Source organism: Gymnodraco acuticeps, unplaced genomic scaffold (assembly GCF_902827175.1).
Source record: "Gymnodraco acuticeps unplaced genomic scaffold, fGymAcu1.1, whole genome shotgun sequence".
NCBI classification, from domain to species: Eukaryota; Metazoa; Chordata; class Actinopteri; order Perciformes; family Bathydraconidae; genus Gymnodraco; species Gymnodraco acuticeps.
The window spans coordinates 585,081-602,915 of NW_022991578.1; the positions used below are offsets into that span (position 1 = coordinate 585,081).

The 17,835-nt window shown below is 41.3% G+C and overlaps 1 protein-coding gene across 1 annotated transcript in view; it reads left to right on the top strand.

The window, feature by feature from the left end:
- The first annotated feature begins 13,626 nt into the window (after positions 1-13,626).
- LOC117533693 overlaps positions 13,627-17,835 on the top strand; it is a 37,478-nt gene continuing 33,269 nt past the window's right edge. Inside the window, exon 1 of the mRNA XM_034197592.1 lies at positions 13,627-13,778. Within this exon, the coding sequence (XP_034053483.1) occupies positions 13,627-13,778 (152 nt within the window). The remainder of the gene's footprint in view (positions 13,779-17,835) is intronic.

The window sequence follows — 17,835 nt, forward strand, 5'->3', positions numbered from 1 at the left end:
ACATGAGAGCCGAGAGACCAAAATAAATAACGGAAGCTTTTGGCATATGTTTTTCAATGACTTTGCGCTCTTGAAACACTTTTTATTATTTATGATGTAATATTTTCAAGACATTCTTTTTAGCTTTACAGCTTGATGAAACCTTTTTGTTTGACATCAGCCATTATAGATAATATGGCCATCTGAGTGTACTGTGTATGGTTTGTTTTTAACTGTTTAATACAGTTAATTATTCAAAATGTCAGAGTTCTTTATTTTTAAACTGAAACTTGCACTACTGTTCAAACATAAATAACAACAAACCTGGAATTATGCATTTGGGACTTTTTTTTGCTTTTTCTTGTTGTACCGAACCGTGACCTCCAAACCGAGGTACGAACCGAACTGTGACTTCTGTGAACCGTTACACCCCTATTGGAAATCGTTTGAAACACTTTGGGCTGGCTACCTCACGGTTCAATCCTGGGGCCTCATTTATAAAGGGTGCGTACGCTCAAAAAATGGCGTACGCCAGTTTCTACGCAATGTTTGCGATTTATAAAATACTAACGTCATGGGAAAACGTGTGGTCCTCGACGCAAACTCTGACCCATGCGTACGCACTAAGCACAACAACGGGAGAGACGAGAAACTGCGACACCGCTGGCAGAAGGAAGAATGGAGAGAAATATGTGGAAATAATACCATAAATAAAACGTTACCTCATGTATCATATATGAAGAATTCCTTTTCAAACATTGTTAAATAATTTTAAGATTGGCTTTAATCAAACGCCTGTTTGCGACTCCTCAGTGCACACAAAAACATAACTTGGAGAAATAAATATATACGGATATGTTATTGAAAACCACCACGAATATGTTGTCTTAAGATGCGGTAAAAAGAAGGACAGAATTACGTCTAAACTGAGGCGGTTTTGTATTTCTATAGGTTGTATAGATACGAGCATGGTTTTATATACTATCATGTTTAATCATGTTTAATGCCGTTTGCTAAGACACAAACGAATGCCGTGCTTCCATGAGCGTCAAATCCCGCCGCAGATGGGAATACATTGCAATCAGTTGAAAGCTATTTGCGTCCCTTTATGACGCTGAAGGAGCCTAGGAGCGTCACAACTGGACGCCACGGACACTGACCAAACGTCGCTCCTGGACGTTTATGGAGTGAGAGTGTGTTGGTGTAAACTGAAACTTTTTTTTACTATGGACTGTTACTCTGCTGTTTTGGTTTGTTTTGGTGCCTTTTCCACTAAAACTAAACAGTTCCAAAAGGAACTAGAGCGTGAGTGAAAATTGCACTCAGGTGTAAACAAACACAACTATTTTGTAATGTGCGTATATTTCTTGATTAATGTTGCTCTTTAACCAGTTTAGCCTTGAGCCTGTTTTTCAGGTCTCAGGCTCGAAAATGACATTCCCAGAACAAATGACCATATCTTCCCTTCTAAAAGGGTTAAATTAATAATCTTTGTTCTCAAAGTAATGATAAACCTGTGAGTTGGATGTAGAAGAGTCAGAATCAATATAGATGTTTTATATTTGAAAGAAAATTCAAATTGAACATGGTAAAAAACTGTAAATTATAGTGTCAGTCCAAAAGATATGTTTTACTTATAGTGAAAACTAATCTTGGATGATGGGTTAGTAGACTAAAAGCTTTAGGAATCCAAAGTACAACATATAATAAGTACCCTGTATCAAGATTGATGCAAAACAAGTGAAATTTGACCTTTTCAGAGAGATTTAGCAAAAAAAACTCCACCTCTGAGGTGATTTGGGTGGAAATGGGGGTTTTACCATTTCTCTAGAACCCATTGGTCGATGTTGCTGATTGACATCTCTTTCTGACCGTTAGAGCCAATAGAATCGAAGGGGAATCTCCCCACTCACACACAGTCTAAAACAAAAAGGTGGGGGCGTCGCGCACACAGTTTTGCACCAGAGCGAAGCTGTCTCTAGGTCTGACTTCTAGAAATGGAAACGCAGGTTTATTTCTTATGGATTATCAGAAATCATTCAAAGGGACACAGACGCATTGGATTAACCTATGGATTAACTTCAGCAGCGTTTTTATCGTTTTAATGCCATTGAAGACAACTTTTGACCAGACTACGACACAGGTGAGCCATGTTAGCGTTTTTAGCCCTAGCGCCATATGTTTTGATGTCTGTTCTTGTTATTATCTCTGCGATTTCGAATAATTGAGTGATAATGAGGGTACCCTTCAATTCTGTGTCACCTCACGATGGGAAACGATGGGTTGGATGCTCAGCAAAGATAAATAATAAGGTTTTGTGAGTGAATTTCGGTGCAGTCATCTGTTTTTCGCTCGTTGCTAATTCAGAAGCTCAGTGTTAGCATTGTTGGGGGTTTTTTTTGAAAAAAAAATTAAAATGATCAGTTAGATGAGTTGCTTCCCGTTACATGAATATAAAACATTCATAGTTTATTAAATGAACATGCCCTCAGACACTGTTTCCTGCAAGATGTTGCGGCAGTGCCCCGGTACCGGGGTCTCTCGGGCTTAACAGGTTAACTACAATGTGTAAATAGGCAACTGTTTGCTAACAAGTTTGCAGTGACACCTTTATGAGGTGATAATGTGTCAATGTGTTCCCAGCTTGTTTCTGCTGCCCTCAAGTGGCCAAACAAGGAATGCAGGTTAAAGTGTTAAGAAAAAGTCTCTCATCAGAGCTCTTTCTTTCCTCTAGTATTTAGTAATCGACTGACTTTGACTCTTAGCCTCTCTGTTGGTTCCTCTCCTCACAGGGTCCCTTGGCCCCTGGGTTACTGGATCATTAGGCTGGTTTGGACCCCTGCACTGCCTCCCTGAAGCTCCTCCTCAATCTCCCAAGGTACGTGAACCTCTTCTACCCTCGGCCTCCCAAACCCTCTTGCCCCGTCTTCCCCATCAGGGAGCGGGGGATGAGATGGATTGCGAGGCAGAGCATAGCCCCCCAGACGGGCTGATTTATTGCGCCTCCTTTCCATCCAAGCAGAGCGGAGACCCCAAGGGGCCCCGTCTGGAGAGTACTGGGGACAGCCGCCATCTCAGACCTGACGGCCCCATGGCTCCCAGTCTACCATGATGCCAAGTACCAAACGGCCACTCCAGAATGGTCGCCATTCATCATATGGGCAGCCGGGGATGTGCCTTAAAGAGCGGATACACAGAGAGCAGGAACAATGAGACTCGCTCCCTTCCTCCCTCACCTCTTCCCACAGACATTGATCTCCACTGAAGCTATTTATTATATCATCTCTGCTATGGCTGCTAGCAGGGGGGATGGTGGGGGACACCTCTGCTTTTATTGAACGGTCGGTGCAATCAGGTATAAAAACCATCATAGGCAACAGAGAGCAACCTTTTCTGTTCTGTATTGACTGCATATGGGTAATTCCATCTTTATCTGAGCCTAACATCTACACAGCATGCTGTTTTACTTCATACAACATACTTACATACTTCATGTACAATGATAATATGCAGTTATAGTATAGGTATATCATCCACCCAGGGATTAAACCTACAAACCACTAATACATATTCTAAATCATTTTAAGAAAACATGCTGTATAAATTGAATGACCAATTCTGTCTTGTGAAAAGCATGGAAAGCATATATCATGTTTTCAATAGAGTGGTTCAGGAATGAATGCTAAACCCTGGAGATTAGTAAGCATGTTATCACTCCAAGTTCCCTCATCTCGAAGTCGATGGTTTGTTGAATTAGTTGGTTGTATGACTGAAATAGGGTCTGCGGCTAATATGAGCTAACGCAATTTTAAAGTTTTGTTTTACGAAATAAAGTATGTCAGTAAATCCTAATCCACTTCTGAATATCTATACTGTGTGTTTTAAAAACAACAGATGCAAACAAGTGACTTAAACACTTGTAAACGTCATTAGGCCGAACATTAGCCACCTTTGCTGAGCATTGTTTACCTCTGCAGACATTCACTCTTTAAATATGAGGAGATTATATTGCTGAAAAAACATGTTTCTACAAAATCCTGTCATCACCACAACACTATGGTGCAAGCTAATAACCAGGTGGCAAACTCCGGTAAAGAGAATGATGAACCAAATTTCACAAGTTTAAACTTTAACTTTTACATTTGAATGAAGCCAGCTATAATCTGGTCACAGAATCGACACATTTTGTTTGTTTATATTCCTCAAATTAAAAAAAGGCCTCTGGATCTTCTGTTTTTGTTCTGTTCTGCAAGTTTCTGAGTGTTGCATAATAGAGTAGGCTACCACTGCATTTTGTTGTGCAACCCTGTGTTCTATAATGGTAACAGATACTTAAAACTCCGCTCCATTCTGAATTTACAGTCTACTACAATTACCAGCAGGTTGCAATATAGGCTACATATTGCCACAGACATGAACACAATTTAACATAATATCAAAATCAAACATCAGAATAATTCTCCACAGACTATGGATATTCCTCTATTTGTAAACTCTGATTCTCAGCACAATTGTAATATGTCCCTGAATCTGAGCAGGCCATTAGTGAGCATACAGATGGAAATTGACAATAGGCAAAAGACAATACGGGAAGGATCCTTGTTGCTGTTCCCTGTGTTATCGGTGTTTTTTGAAAGTGTTATTTCAATTAAAAAGCGGATAAACTGCTGATTAATTCAGCACACTTCCCAATTACAGATCAAACGGGCCTCCTGGGGGCTGCGAAGCCCCAAAGATGGCAGATGCCGTGCACACATTCAGGCATATTTCATACGGCTATGAAATATTGAGCTTGTGTGTGGCGTTGTGATACGCCTGGGTGTCTGTGTTGTTGGGGCTGTATGTAAATCCGGCTGTGACACCCCTGTCTGCAGCAGGAGACTGATATCTGGGACATGTTGGGAGACACTACGTGGAAAATGATGCAATCTGAAGCTAAGATGCATCCAAGAAGCTGCGTGTCACATTGTGCTAGCTATAGCAGAGCAATGCCTGTGCAACTATGGAGAAAAAGAAATGTGAGAGCAAGCGTTGAAATAAGATATGCACTCATGTGGTTAAGTGCAATTCAAAACTGTGGTGTGAATCAAAAAAGAGAGAGAAAAGCCAAATTCAGTCGGTCCCGATCTTTAATGAAGTCTTCATGCGTTACATAACAAACAGCGAGGGTATGTTTTGATATAAAGGTATTTTCTGTAAAATGTTATGGTACATATAATTAACTGGACCTTTTAAACTGAATTGAAAGTATGCTTGTTGTATACATTCTTTATAAAAACAGGCAAGGCAGGTGCCAAACATGGAGGCAAATCCTTTGATTTGATATGATATGGTTTAAACCAAAACTAAACGAGCAGTCTTACAGGTCTATTACGCACGCACGCACGCACGCACGCACGCACGCACGCACGCACTGCTCTCTAGCAGGGGATAAACAGGGGGTAAAAAAGGTTCTGATGAACACATTTTAGTTCTGGCTCTTTTTGGTGTGAACGCGACAAATGGATTTAGGTATGAGAGCCACAGACAGGGAAGACATGTCAGAAAGTATTAGGACACAAAACACAAACAAACACTGAGCTCTGGTTTGTCCTCTACGTTTGTCAAAATGAGCAAAAACAAAGGATAACACCAGACTTACCCCTGACATTGATCATTTCTACATTATAGGCATCTAATGGTTTTGTACATTTCCATGAATTGCAGAGATGTGCCTTGACTTCAATTCTTCTTCTGTTAACGTATTACAGTATTATCAGTTCATCCTGAGTCAATCCTTGCACCTTGTTTAAAACAATAAACTCACTTTAGAACAGACATTATATGACTTCTTGTTCATGTTCAAGCTTATTTCAATTGTTTAGTAGCAGTTACGTAGAAAAGATAATGCTGTTGTTTCTTTTGTTTATCATTGTTATTTGTAATAATATTAGCACCACCAATGAAATTCCATTTACCGCCTTTGTATTAGGAGGAAGACATCTAACAGGTGCCTCAAACCTGAATGTATAAAACCTAAACTGCATAGAGAGACACTGCAAGAGATAAGTCCTACAATCACTTTTTTGATGTGTGAACCTGCACCTAAAACGTAACATAGTGATATAGTGATTAGCAGTAATGCATCTGCATATTTTGTAGCACTGTCAGCATTAGCACAAAAGCTCTTTCAGTACAATCTTTAAAACAGGTCACACATCAATGGCCTAACTAAACTAAGCAAAAGGAAGACCCCTGACTATTATAACCTGAATTATTCCTTTAAATCTCCATGCTTCCTTGTAACCAATAACCGGCACAGATAGTTTTAGAATGACATCCCACATGTATCGTGCCGTTTCCTTCCACTCCCTGTCCACTGCTTATAAGTTTTCAGATGCTGCGCAGAGTTGCCAGATTTGTCTCTTTTCTAAAGTTGAGCATTAGCGGGGGCTTTAACTTCCAGTAGTGTCAACCTATCCTAATGATAGCTTCTTACACTGCAAGATTCATGGAGAGCATTGCCAGCCTTCCCTCCCTTAGTGTGCCCATAACTCATTTGAGTGTAAGAGCAAACAAACTGCTGTAACAGCTCTCTGGACAGGAGTTTGCCTGGTCCAGTTATATGATGCTGCTCTCCCCTCCCTGTGCCGCCTCCCAAACGAGCCCGCGGCACTTTGTAACCACCGCCTCATGTCCCAAAAGACCCCGGACCAATAGTTGCTGAAATCCGATGTGACAATAACACATAAATCATCTTTTAAGCACTGAGAAGAGCAGGTGCGGGCATAAACAGTGTTGACGCTGCTTTCTCAATGATGTAAATAATTTATCAACCCCCCCCCCCCCCCACACACACACACACACACACAGCACAGTTCTTCCATCCCAGTCAGTGTGTAATCCTTAGATGCCATTTTAGTGGAGGGCCTGTCAAAAAATGCGTACACACACACACAGTCAGTGTTTTAGAGGCGGCCCTGTCTGTCGCCGTAATGAATCCCACTGTGATCACTCTGGCAGTTGTGGTCATCACTCTCTGACCAACACACACACACACACACACACACACACACACACACACACACACACACACACACACACACACACACACACACACACACACACACACACACAGAGAGAGGTCCTGCTGGCTGTCTGCTCATTCATCATGCGACCCCTCATGGAGTTGCTTGTGGGAGTCTGGGGAGGCGATGGAGATGGGGGGGAGGAGGAGGAGGAGGAGGAGGAGGAGGAGGAGGAGGAGGAGGAGGAGGAGGAGGAGGAGGAGGAGGAGGAGGAGGAGGAGGGGTGGTGATAATAAGGGTGTTGGAGAACAGGATGGGGGTCTGAGAGCCTGGGTGAGAGAGAGGGAAGTGTAGAGGCGAAGGATCCTGTGCTACAGAAGAGGAAGAAACCTCAGCTCTGGGCCTGGGGAGGGACTCACAGGTATAACAGGGGGAGAGGGATGGGGGGAGGCACCCGGCACACATGGAGTGCCCTTTCTCCCTCCACTTCCCTGCAGAAAAAAAAGTAACCCGGCCTCCATCACCACATTATCAGGCTTGATTTTGGCCACACAGATTCCTGAGAAGAATCCTTCCATTTTGATCTCCTCCTCATTTATGTTGACGAGTGTTTCCTCTCCTCTGTCCGCCAGCTGATGGACATTAGCTTCCCCAGGAGCGTTAAGTGCATATCTAAATAGTTGATGAGCTCTAAGCTGCTGGGGGAAAGTGCCGCCGGCGGCGCCTCATTGAACGCCTTCCTCTGAGACACCCAGTGGGACAGCTTTAAACAACCGGCGTCGCGCTTCTCAGCAACCTGGGAAAGGAGATGATTCCGAGCCCAGCAGGTTCTTCACCTCCACAATCTTCAAAGATAATTATCAGAGGAGCAGCTGTGTTTTATTCCATTCAAACAATGGAGGCAAAGTGCAGATGAATGGCATGTAAGCAGAGAGATTCTGGGAAGAGCTTTAATATTCTCAGAACAGCTGAAATCCCCTACAGATCCCCTTACTCCGTTACCATCAGTGTGTCATATTGGGATGCTTTCATTCACTTTTTAGCAGAGGTGTGGACTCGAGTCACATGACACACATTTGATGTTTTTTAACTCCATCTGACAAAATCACAAAACCCATCCAACTCGACTTGGACTTCAAGACCAATGACTCTGGACTTGACTTGGACTTGAGGTGACTTGATTCTTTACTGTATTCAAAAGAAGTTTGCCACATTATATTTACTCAATCAACAAACCTTAACTATATTAACCTTGGCAAGTTGACATGTACAATCTAATACCCAAGATCCTCCATGATTTAGCTATAAACCAGGTTGCAGGAGAGAGTCGTGGCGCTGCGTGACTCAGCACCCCAGCACTAGCTAAATGATCCCTAAGGAAATCACATTCCGTCAGTGGTGTAGTGGGGATTTTTTTACTGGGTGCACGCTATTTTAATTAGGTCATCCCAAACAATGCCACACAAGTGCGCACGCGCGCAGTGCACTCACAAAACGGGCAGACAGGTCCACAGAAACTACCGGTATGCTTAGTCCTACTTTAGTTGTACTGCAAAAAGCAGACAGCGCTGCGCTCAACACTTTAGGCGGCTCTTCTGATGATGTAGGCCTAGCAGCTTCACTTGTAGCTTCGGTGCTGCTAGCCTCTTTCTTCTTGTGAATTATATTATAGCCTGATGACGAATCATCATTTTTTAAGGAAATCGTTTTTATTTTTTATTATAATTACTGTGACATTTATTATGTTGTTGTCATTATTACAACAAATACACACTTGCAACTGATAACACTGGCAATGATTATATATTTATTAGACTATTAAAAAAAAGATCATGCTCCAAATAAGTGGGGGTATGGCGTACCCCCGCGTCCAACGCCCACTACACCACTGCATTCCGTTACAGAGACTACGTCGTTTTAAATGAAAGCAACTGCAGAATGCATAACATGTGGCGCACACATCACAGCTGGAGACGTCTAATATTCGCAGTTCTTTCAGTTAATGCAAAATGTAGCTTAAAAGCTATATAACCGTGTTGTCTATCCAGCTAAATAAATGCAGGTTTTACATACGGTCTGAATACAGGATGAAATATGTTAGCATCACAGGGCCAAATGACTAGGATAACGTCATGTGGAATATCCTGTGTATGCAATCCAGTTGCTGTGATTGTGCGCTGTAAACGGTCCAGCAGGTAGTCATCATTTTGTCTAGAAATACAGCCTTTATACAACAAACGATCAGAAATGTGTTCAGTTAGTTTTCCTACTCTGCTGCTTCATTCAACTTACCGTACTTATTTACCACCACGAAGACGACACTCTCTTCTTCTTCTGCTGTCTACTCACAGGCGCCACCTTGTGGCGAAAACTAGCAACAACAACAACAACATTAATACTGCTTCGAACTACACAATAGAACATGTAGATGTGAATGACATTAGATATGATTAGGGACAACAGTAAATAGAAATACAGATAGATTGTGGGGTCCCTTATAACACGTTGTACACAGTGGAAATAAACATTGCGGTCAACTTAAAATCAGGGATCGTATTCATCCTCCTTTTGAATTCAAGCGTAGCCTAACCTTACTGTTACTTCCTAAAATAGAACAAACATGTTACTTTACCAGCAGAGAGAACATGGATTAGTAAATGATTGATATGAGTAATAAAGAGCAGTTTGGTCTGCAATTCAAGAAGGAAAAAGGATGCATTTAATGATTAGTTTTATTAGTGTTATGGTACTCTAATGTTTGAGTTCAGGAGCAACTTAACAAACAAACACACTTTTATAAAAGCATTCATGATGTGTGTGAATGTAATATATAATCATTCTGTTGATGGATGTCATTACATTTGGTAAAAAGCACATCATGACTTGTTTGAGGCTCGGTTTTCAAAGTTTGGACTTGACTTGGACTTGCCCATCCTGACTTAGACTTGACTTGGACTTGCCCATCCTGACTTAGACTTGACTTGGACTTGCCCATCCTGACTTAGACTTGACTTGGACTTGCCCATCCTGACTTAGACTTGACTTGGACTTGCCCATCCTGACTTAGACTTGACTTGGACTTGCCCATCCTGACTTAGACTTGACTTGGACTTGCCCATCCTGACTTAGACTTGACTTGGACTTGCCCATCCTGACTTAGACTTGACTTGGACTTGCCCATCCTGACTTAGACTTGACTTGGACTTGCCCATCCTGACTTAGACTTGACTTGGACTTTCCCATCCTGACTTAGACTTGACTTGGACTTTCCCATCCTGACTTAGACTTGACTTGGACTTGCCCATCCTGACTTAGACTTGACTCAGGACTTGAGTGCAAAGTCTTGAGACTTGTGACTTGCAAAACAATGACTTGGTCCCACCTCTGCTTTTTAGTGATCACACATCATTCAACTAGTGCTTTGCTACACCTCCCAGAATACCTTTTGGCAGCACCCTAGACGAGGAGCTGAGAGGATGCAGCTTCACTCTCCATTTGCGCTTTTTTGGGACAAAATCATTGAAATGGGTACAGCCTTCTTAATGAGACTGCACAAGCATCTGCCACAAGCTAAGACTTAAAGCATCCTATGTTTATATTTAAACCTTTTCTCCATGGGAAGAAAACAATGGAAGATGATGACACCGTTTTAACAGTAGGTTGGTGTTCATATCTGTGACAGCAGGCTGCCACTAAGGCTTTGCATTGAGTGGCAATATAAAGCAATACTAATAAGGTGCAAATAGAACATACACATTGCCCATGAATCATAAATGGTTTGGTTGTAGATATGTTTTTATATGATATGAAGGGTAGTGTGGGAGGTCATACTGCAGTAGTTTAAGTAAGGCTGTAACTAACAATAATCATCTTGATAATAATAAGGTGATTATGTTTTTGGTTAAATATTTGGATTACAATTTTTGTGTAAAATACCCATCACTTCAAATTGCTTGCTTGATCTGACCAACAGTCCAAAACCCATGATTATGATCAAATAGACACAAAAATTGAATTTTCTCAACTGAGAATATAAATTGTTATTGTTGGGTACCTGAATGCACCACCAAGAGAGTGTGTTCGGTTTACTTCACTTACTGCTCACTATTTGATGCATGTCATACGATGATGATATCACTTTGTGATACAAATGAATAAAGTGGACCAGATGTTAATTGCGGTGAATTATTTAACACAAGCAGTTGTGAAGTTGATTTGTATGCTTAGAAACATGGGGACCAACAGCGGTCTGTAACAGCTTTGCGAAGATAAGAAAAGAAACAAAGAAATGCTTTAAACCTTGAGATTGTATCTTTGAGTGGATTGCTTTCCTGCATCTGTTTGCCATCACACATCTTTCCTGGTCCTGATAGGTATATGAAGCATCCTCTGGAGCAGTGACGCTAAAAGTCTACACTTTCCAGCTGCTGGGTGTGTGTGTGTGTGTGTGTGTGTGTGTGTGTGTGTGTGTGTGTGTGTGTGTGTGTGTGTGTGTGTGTGTGTGTGTGTGTGTGTGTGTGTGTGTGTGTGTGTGTGTGTGTGTGTGTGTGTGTGTGTGTGTGTGTGTGTGTGTGTGTGTGTGTGTGTGTGTGTGTGTGTGTGTGAGTGTGAGTGTGTTGCAGTGTGCGCTTCATTGTCCTCCAGAGAGCTGGGAGTTGATGCCCACACTGTGGCAGCGCCGAGATGGAGGAGCTGGCTTGTCCAGAATTGATGTCTCTTGAAGGCGTTTTGTTGTTGCTCACCCCTGCACCCTAGGGACCATTAAGCTGAAAATAATTGGCTCTGAATCTCCTCCCTTCATCGATCCTTTAGAGTCAGTGAACTCTCCGAGACACAAGCGCGAGCGTATTCAGAGACAGAGGGAGGAATATACACACACTCACACATTTACACACAAACGGAAGCAGGAGAGGGAAGTGTGTGTGAGAGAAAATGATAAGAGAAAGCAAGGCAGGCACACAAGGGTTTAAACAGCAGCAGTCAGCAGCTCAATATAAGGAAGCACATGGCCTTAGAATAGCAGTGACTCAGCGGAGGTTAAATCAAGTGAATTTCTTCATCTCTGAAGATGTGTGTGTTTTCTTTTTTTCTTTGGAACAGAGCAGGAACAGTGGCCTGAACAATTCTGGATCCCAATGTATCTCAGTGACAGTCACACTGGCCCCAAACTGCTCTAACACTGCTACAGAGCGGCCAACAGAGGGAGCCCGTGTTGTTCCACAGACTCACAGCCTCATGTACTGAGGAGGGGCTTCATTTCAGTGCTGTTCAACTTTGACATGATCTTCTTTGAAAACATAATAAATGAGAGTGAAAATAACAACTCATAAAATATCACTTGCATTATCTGATTTTTCACAATTAGTCTGAAGTGGAACACGCTGAAAACACAGTGACAATAATACTATGTTGTCAATTTGCACTTTTGGACCAACATTAGCATTTATTTGGAGTTGTGTTTCTGTCCACCTGAAGAATATCAGCTCTAGTTTGGTATCCCTGACCTCCTGAGGACAATATGTGTGTTTAGCTGCTAAATGTCCCGCTGTCTTCAACAGATGTTTCTAACATTGTCACTCTCACGTTGGTGCCAGATACTGAACAGTGGTGTTAACAAATTCGTTTTTGTTCTTCCTGAAAACAGCCGTCTGATGTGACAAGAAATGGTGTGGGGTTTGGGGTAAGTTTTCAACTTTACTGACAGGATCACAGACAGAAATGTTTGCAGGCCACACAATGAAATGGATGAGCTGCAAGATTGAGTGCAGAGGTGTGAGGAACTGCAACAGAGATATTTCCTTGACATATTCCACCTTCACATTACACATAGTCCATTGACCAACTGTTCATATGACAAATGTTGATTTGCCCAGATTAAATTAACAACAAAAATGACTTGATAACTATTGTCCTCCCAGGGTAGAAGCACATGTTCAACAAAGAACAAACCACATGTACCCTGTCATGTTTGGTGTCAATTATAGAAAGTCTATTGATTTAAAATCTACTGCAATTAGGATGTCATTTAAGGATCAAACCATTTGAAACCCAGCATTAAATGTAGCTCCTAAAGCCTTTCTGGGAAGTTCTTGGAACGAGGATTCAAACAAGGGCTTGGATTAGCAGCCATGGCGTGCATTCCTCCTCAATTACCTCCTTCAATCTTCATATAGTCAAGTCCGGATTTAATTAAATCTATATCCATCTGTCTTCATCATTTCTGTGGTTGCTGGAGGAATCCACCGTGCCAGCGTTGCCGTCATCAATACAGGCGGATGAAGGCCGCTCCTGGTGAAGAATTGATGGCCAGCGAGAACACAAAAGGGGGTGTTCATCTTCGGTATCACTCACTCCCTCTCTGGCCTTTACAATGCAGAGCACTTCATCACTATGAATATGGAATATATTTACATACCCTGTCCATCCATAACGTGACACCAAGGTAATTAGTTGTGTTCATATTCATACTTCAGAGATGACATGAATAATAATCCTATGTCCCCACCATTGGAAATAGGTCAGGGATAATTGAATTTGTTTATCGTATTTTCTCCCATTAAGAGTAATCAGATAAGTAGTGGGCTATGGCCCCGTGACAGAGTCCTCCACCACTGATGAACCATCACATTAATTGAAGTTAATGGGCAGAGCGGAGAGCGATGGGATGAGAGCGAAGGAGGGAGGCTGCATGGATGAGTGCATCGAATATGTGGCAGAGGGATGGGCTGAGTTCATCCCCCTTGTCCTCCCAGGCCGGGACCGCAGGGATGCGTATGCACAGGAGCAAGCTGGGTAATCAAACACAAAAACGTCCGCATAAAATATTTACTGAGATTAACTCTTGACAAGCTCCCTGCGAAGCATCAAGGCTGTCCAGCGTCCTGTGGGAATACACAGAGTCCACAGAGCAACAACTTTGTTCCCAACATCATCCAGCTCATTCACCAGTTAAATCTGCTCATGATCTGAACAAGATCTGTTTGCTCCATGAACGCTACATGTTTGGTTCTGTTGAGGGAGTGTTTCATTATCTTATCGACAAATGAACTGAATCAAAAACTTAAAATCAGTGGAGAGTAAATGGTGTGCAGCATACACAGGAGAGTTGATTTAGCAGCCATCATTAGTGAACCTAATATGAAAAGTATTCATTTGGAAGTCCAAAAGCTGCTAGTTATATTAACCATGTGGTACCGATACGCATTAAACACAACAGGACATTCAAAAACGATTTGATGTGGTATTGGTTTCATCTTTTTTTGTATTACTACTGTATAAAACCTACTTTTTCCATAATAGCTTTATTGGAAATGTTGGAATATAAAAAAAAGATTATATTTTTGTGTCATTGACTAAATCAAATTTTCATGACAATTTAGAAGGGTCATGGACATAACGCCGGACAAACGCTGGAGAGAACGATCATTGAAGTCTACGGATTGGAAGAACTATTTATTTTTAACAATAATTGTATTCATATTTTAAATTGAACCTGATATCTGATTAGATATTCAACATTGGTTATACTTATTGTGGTTTTACTGTGCTCATATGCTCACCAAAACATTTCCAGTCAAACTCACAACTACAGCCAGAAAACACAATAGAAATAAGCTGCTGGGCTTTATTGCGTTTCATCCTGAAAAGATAAGAGCCTTTATAAAGAGAGTATTTATTGAAATCATCAATAACATTTTTATTAAAACAAATTCTAATTCAATATTTTATATCTTTATATCAATATAATGATATAATTTAACACTTGGGTGTTTGTTACATGTATCAATAAAAATCCCTTGAGGAAACATTGTTATTATAATTAGTGATGAAATGCTAAAGATTGACATACGCTTTTTGTGGAGCTTGCAGTGTATGACAGGATCTTGTTGAGGTTGTTAAGCAATTTCACTGATTGTGTGATTTTCACACGGTCTACAGAGCAGTACCATTTTTATCAAGGCATTTCTTTAAGATACTTTGAAACAGTATAAAGTATAGTAGCAACAGCTGTGTGTAACGGTAATGACAGCTGTTCTGGTGCTGCTTGGTAAAAGCATCAATATGCTGCTTGTGGGAGTAAAAATGGGGCTCTTGGCCCCTGGTGTCCGTTATGTCTTTCGAAAGAAAATTATTTGATATAACCGAACAAAGTATGATCAGCATCATCACCATCATATATACATTAAGCTCATACCAACCTTTGAGAAATGTTTGCTTGTGTTTTTCTACTATTTTGTTGAACAGAGAATATTTGTGGTGCCTTAATCATTCTTTGAGCACTCCCTGCCCTGACCTTTGAAAGCACAGCCAATCACAGAGAGACATTACCGTACAGCTAAATGCATGCATCCCTGACACAATGGGTTTATTAGAAAGACACAGTGATACCACAGTGGTTATAACTTTAATAGAAAATTACACTAACTTAATTGACAGGCAACAAAGAGAAAAGCACCTTCAGCAGTTAAAAAACATGTTTCAGAGTTAACAAGTATATAGTGCAGAATCTAAAGAAATAACCATTTAGAAGCAAAAATGGATCAACAGGATAAAAACATCTGAAATAAGCCCAAATGCATCTGATGAAGCTTGGAGTTGTTAAAGTTCCAGAGCGCTGTAATTACCTGCCAACGCCAGGCAGAGCAGCGCCAGGCCGTAACGAGGCTTGACGGGGTCTTAGGAAGCAGCAACACACAACAATCAATAGGCCAACCTCAGAGGAAGAGCATAGGGGGGGCCAGACATCACAACCAATCTCCTCTGAATGAGTGCTTTGCTTCCACCCTCACTCTAACACGGATTCATCAAAGTGAGAGAAGCGATAAAGAGGAAGAGCGTGGTGACAAGTCTTATGAAGAGAGGTACACCACTGACAGAGAGTTCTGAGGGGCTGATCTGTGAGAGCTGGAGCTCCTCTCCCAGCAGGCTCTGCATCGCTGCCTGGTGGCTCTGTCACTTCCCCTCAGGCTGGGGCTGTGTGTTGTGTTTGTGTTCAAATGTTTCTTTCTTTGTGAGAACCAGGCTTTGGACTCAAAAAGCGTACAATATCCAAGTAAGGTCATCATTTCAAACTCTGACTTTGATACTCAACTTTTAGTGTGCTGTATGTTTTTTTGAAAATGTGTGATTTTGTAAACTTAAAGCAATATTGTATCTTAGTCCAGTAAAATCAGACTTTGTGCACTGCCTAAAGTCGGCACATGCTGCGATGACACAGCTGGATGATAATCTGCAATGTAAATCCCTTTAATGCAATGGCTCCAAAACGTTTCTTTCATTTCCACCCATCCTTTTTGTTAGGAACAGGTCATGATTATCTCTCTGATCTATTTATATTGTTGTGAAAACACCTCCTTCAAACAAATGTATTTCTTTAGGGTCCTCTCCAAAAACTACAATCAACAAGATGACATTTGAACAAACCATGGTAATGTGTGAATGGGTTAATGTTGACATTAGCAAGTCCCTTTGCTAAATATGACTCTTTAAGCAAGAGGAATGTTTAACCATAAGCCTTACCCATGTTATTTAATCACTTTATCAAACCACTTTTTTAAATGAATGTGACTGTGGTTTAATGATTATATCCATCTTAATAATGTCTTGGATCTGTTACTGTCAGCTGCTGGTGTTTTCAGTCATTAAATACACACTGGTCCTTTTTCCGCTCTAACCACATTTGCTGTAAAATGACATCTGAAGAGGTTGTCTTGTTTGTCTTACCTGTTGTTCTTTATGTTATTTCTAAACATCTGTCTATTCTGTAAAGCTAACCCAAGTGCTTTCTGAATGAACACTATCGAAAGTTTGAGAGGATTTGTTTACTGCATCAAAATAATCTGACGTTAGTGACCCCCGGTCATTTGCACCCCACCAGTCATGCCTCTGTGCCCCAACAGGGTGAGCACCTCACTCCTTCAGAACCACAGCTTTAATATAAATGACTACAGTTTGTGGAGTTTGAAGTTCACTGCGCTCCCTGCTATGAACATATTTTGAGAACTAGCAATTAGATTAAACCACCACATGAGAAACCAAAAGATGATTGGAAAGGTAGAACCAAGATCCAAGATGGCGGCAGGCAGTTCTAGCGCAGTGGCAGCAAAACAGCTAGCTCTGCCGGAGGATCTCTGCAGGACCGCGTCGATGGCTAGCAGCCTAGCGGCAGAGATCCATAAAACACCAGCTAGCTCTGTCTCTCTTGCACTGTCAACAATGGCACCGAGGTAAAGCCTAGAAATCCTGTATTTAAAAAACACTGTTACACAAAAATGTTTCAAACCAAAATAGTGTGGATCCTCGGTGCAAGCCGAAGGGTCTATTCAGTGGACATTTACATTTCCACAGCATCTGCAATAAACATGAACAGCTAGAACATCTCCTCCTTGAGTCCAATATTGACTGTTTGGGAATATCTGAATCTTGGCTAAAACAGTCGTCACCATCCACTCTTGTATCTATGTCAGGATATAATGTGTTTAGGAAGGACAGACTGAAGGGAAAATTAGGGGGTGTGTTGCTTTATGTGAGGAATACCTTTACTTGTAGGGAGATTGCACTCCCAGCTAATATTGAGTTTGATTGTGTTGGTGTGGAAATCAAACTTTCTGAGGAAATGTCCTTCACCATGATTTGCCTGTATCGACAACCCACCGCTAAGGTGGATTTCTATGACCAGGTAAAACTCCTGCTGAATTCCTGTGACTCCAACAAAGAGCTAATTATTGTAGGAGACTTTAACATCAACTGGAATGACAAACAAAATAGAAAGAGCTTAAAACGGATCATGAATAAACACAACTTAATACAACTAATGGATCAACCGACTAGAATAACTCAAACCTCCAAG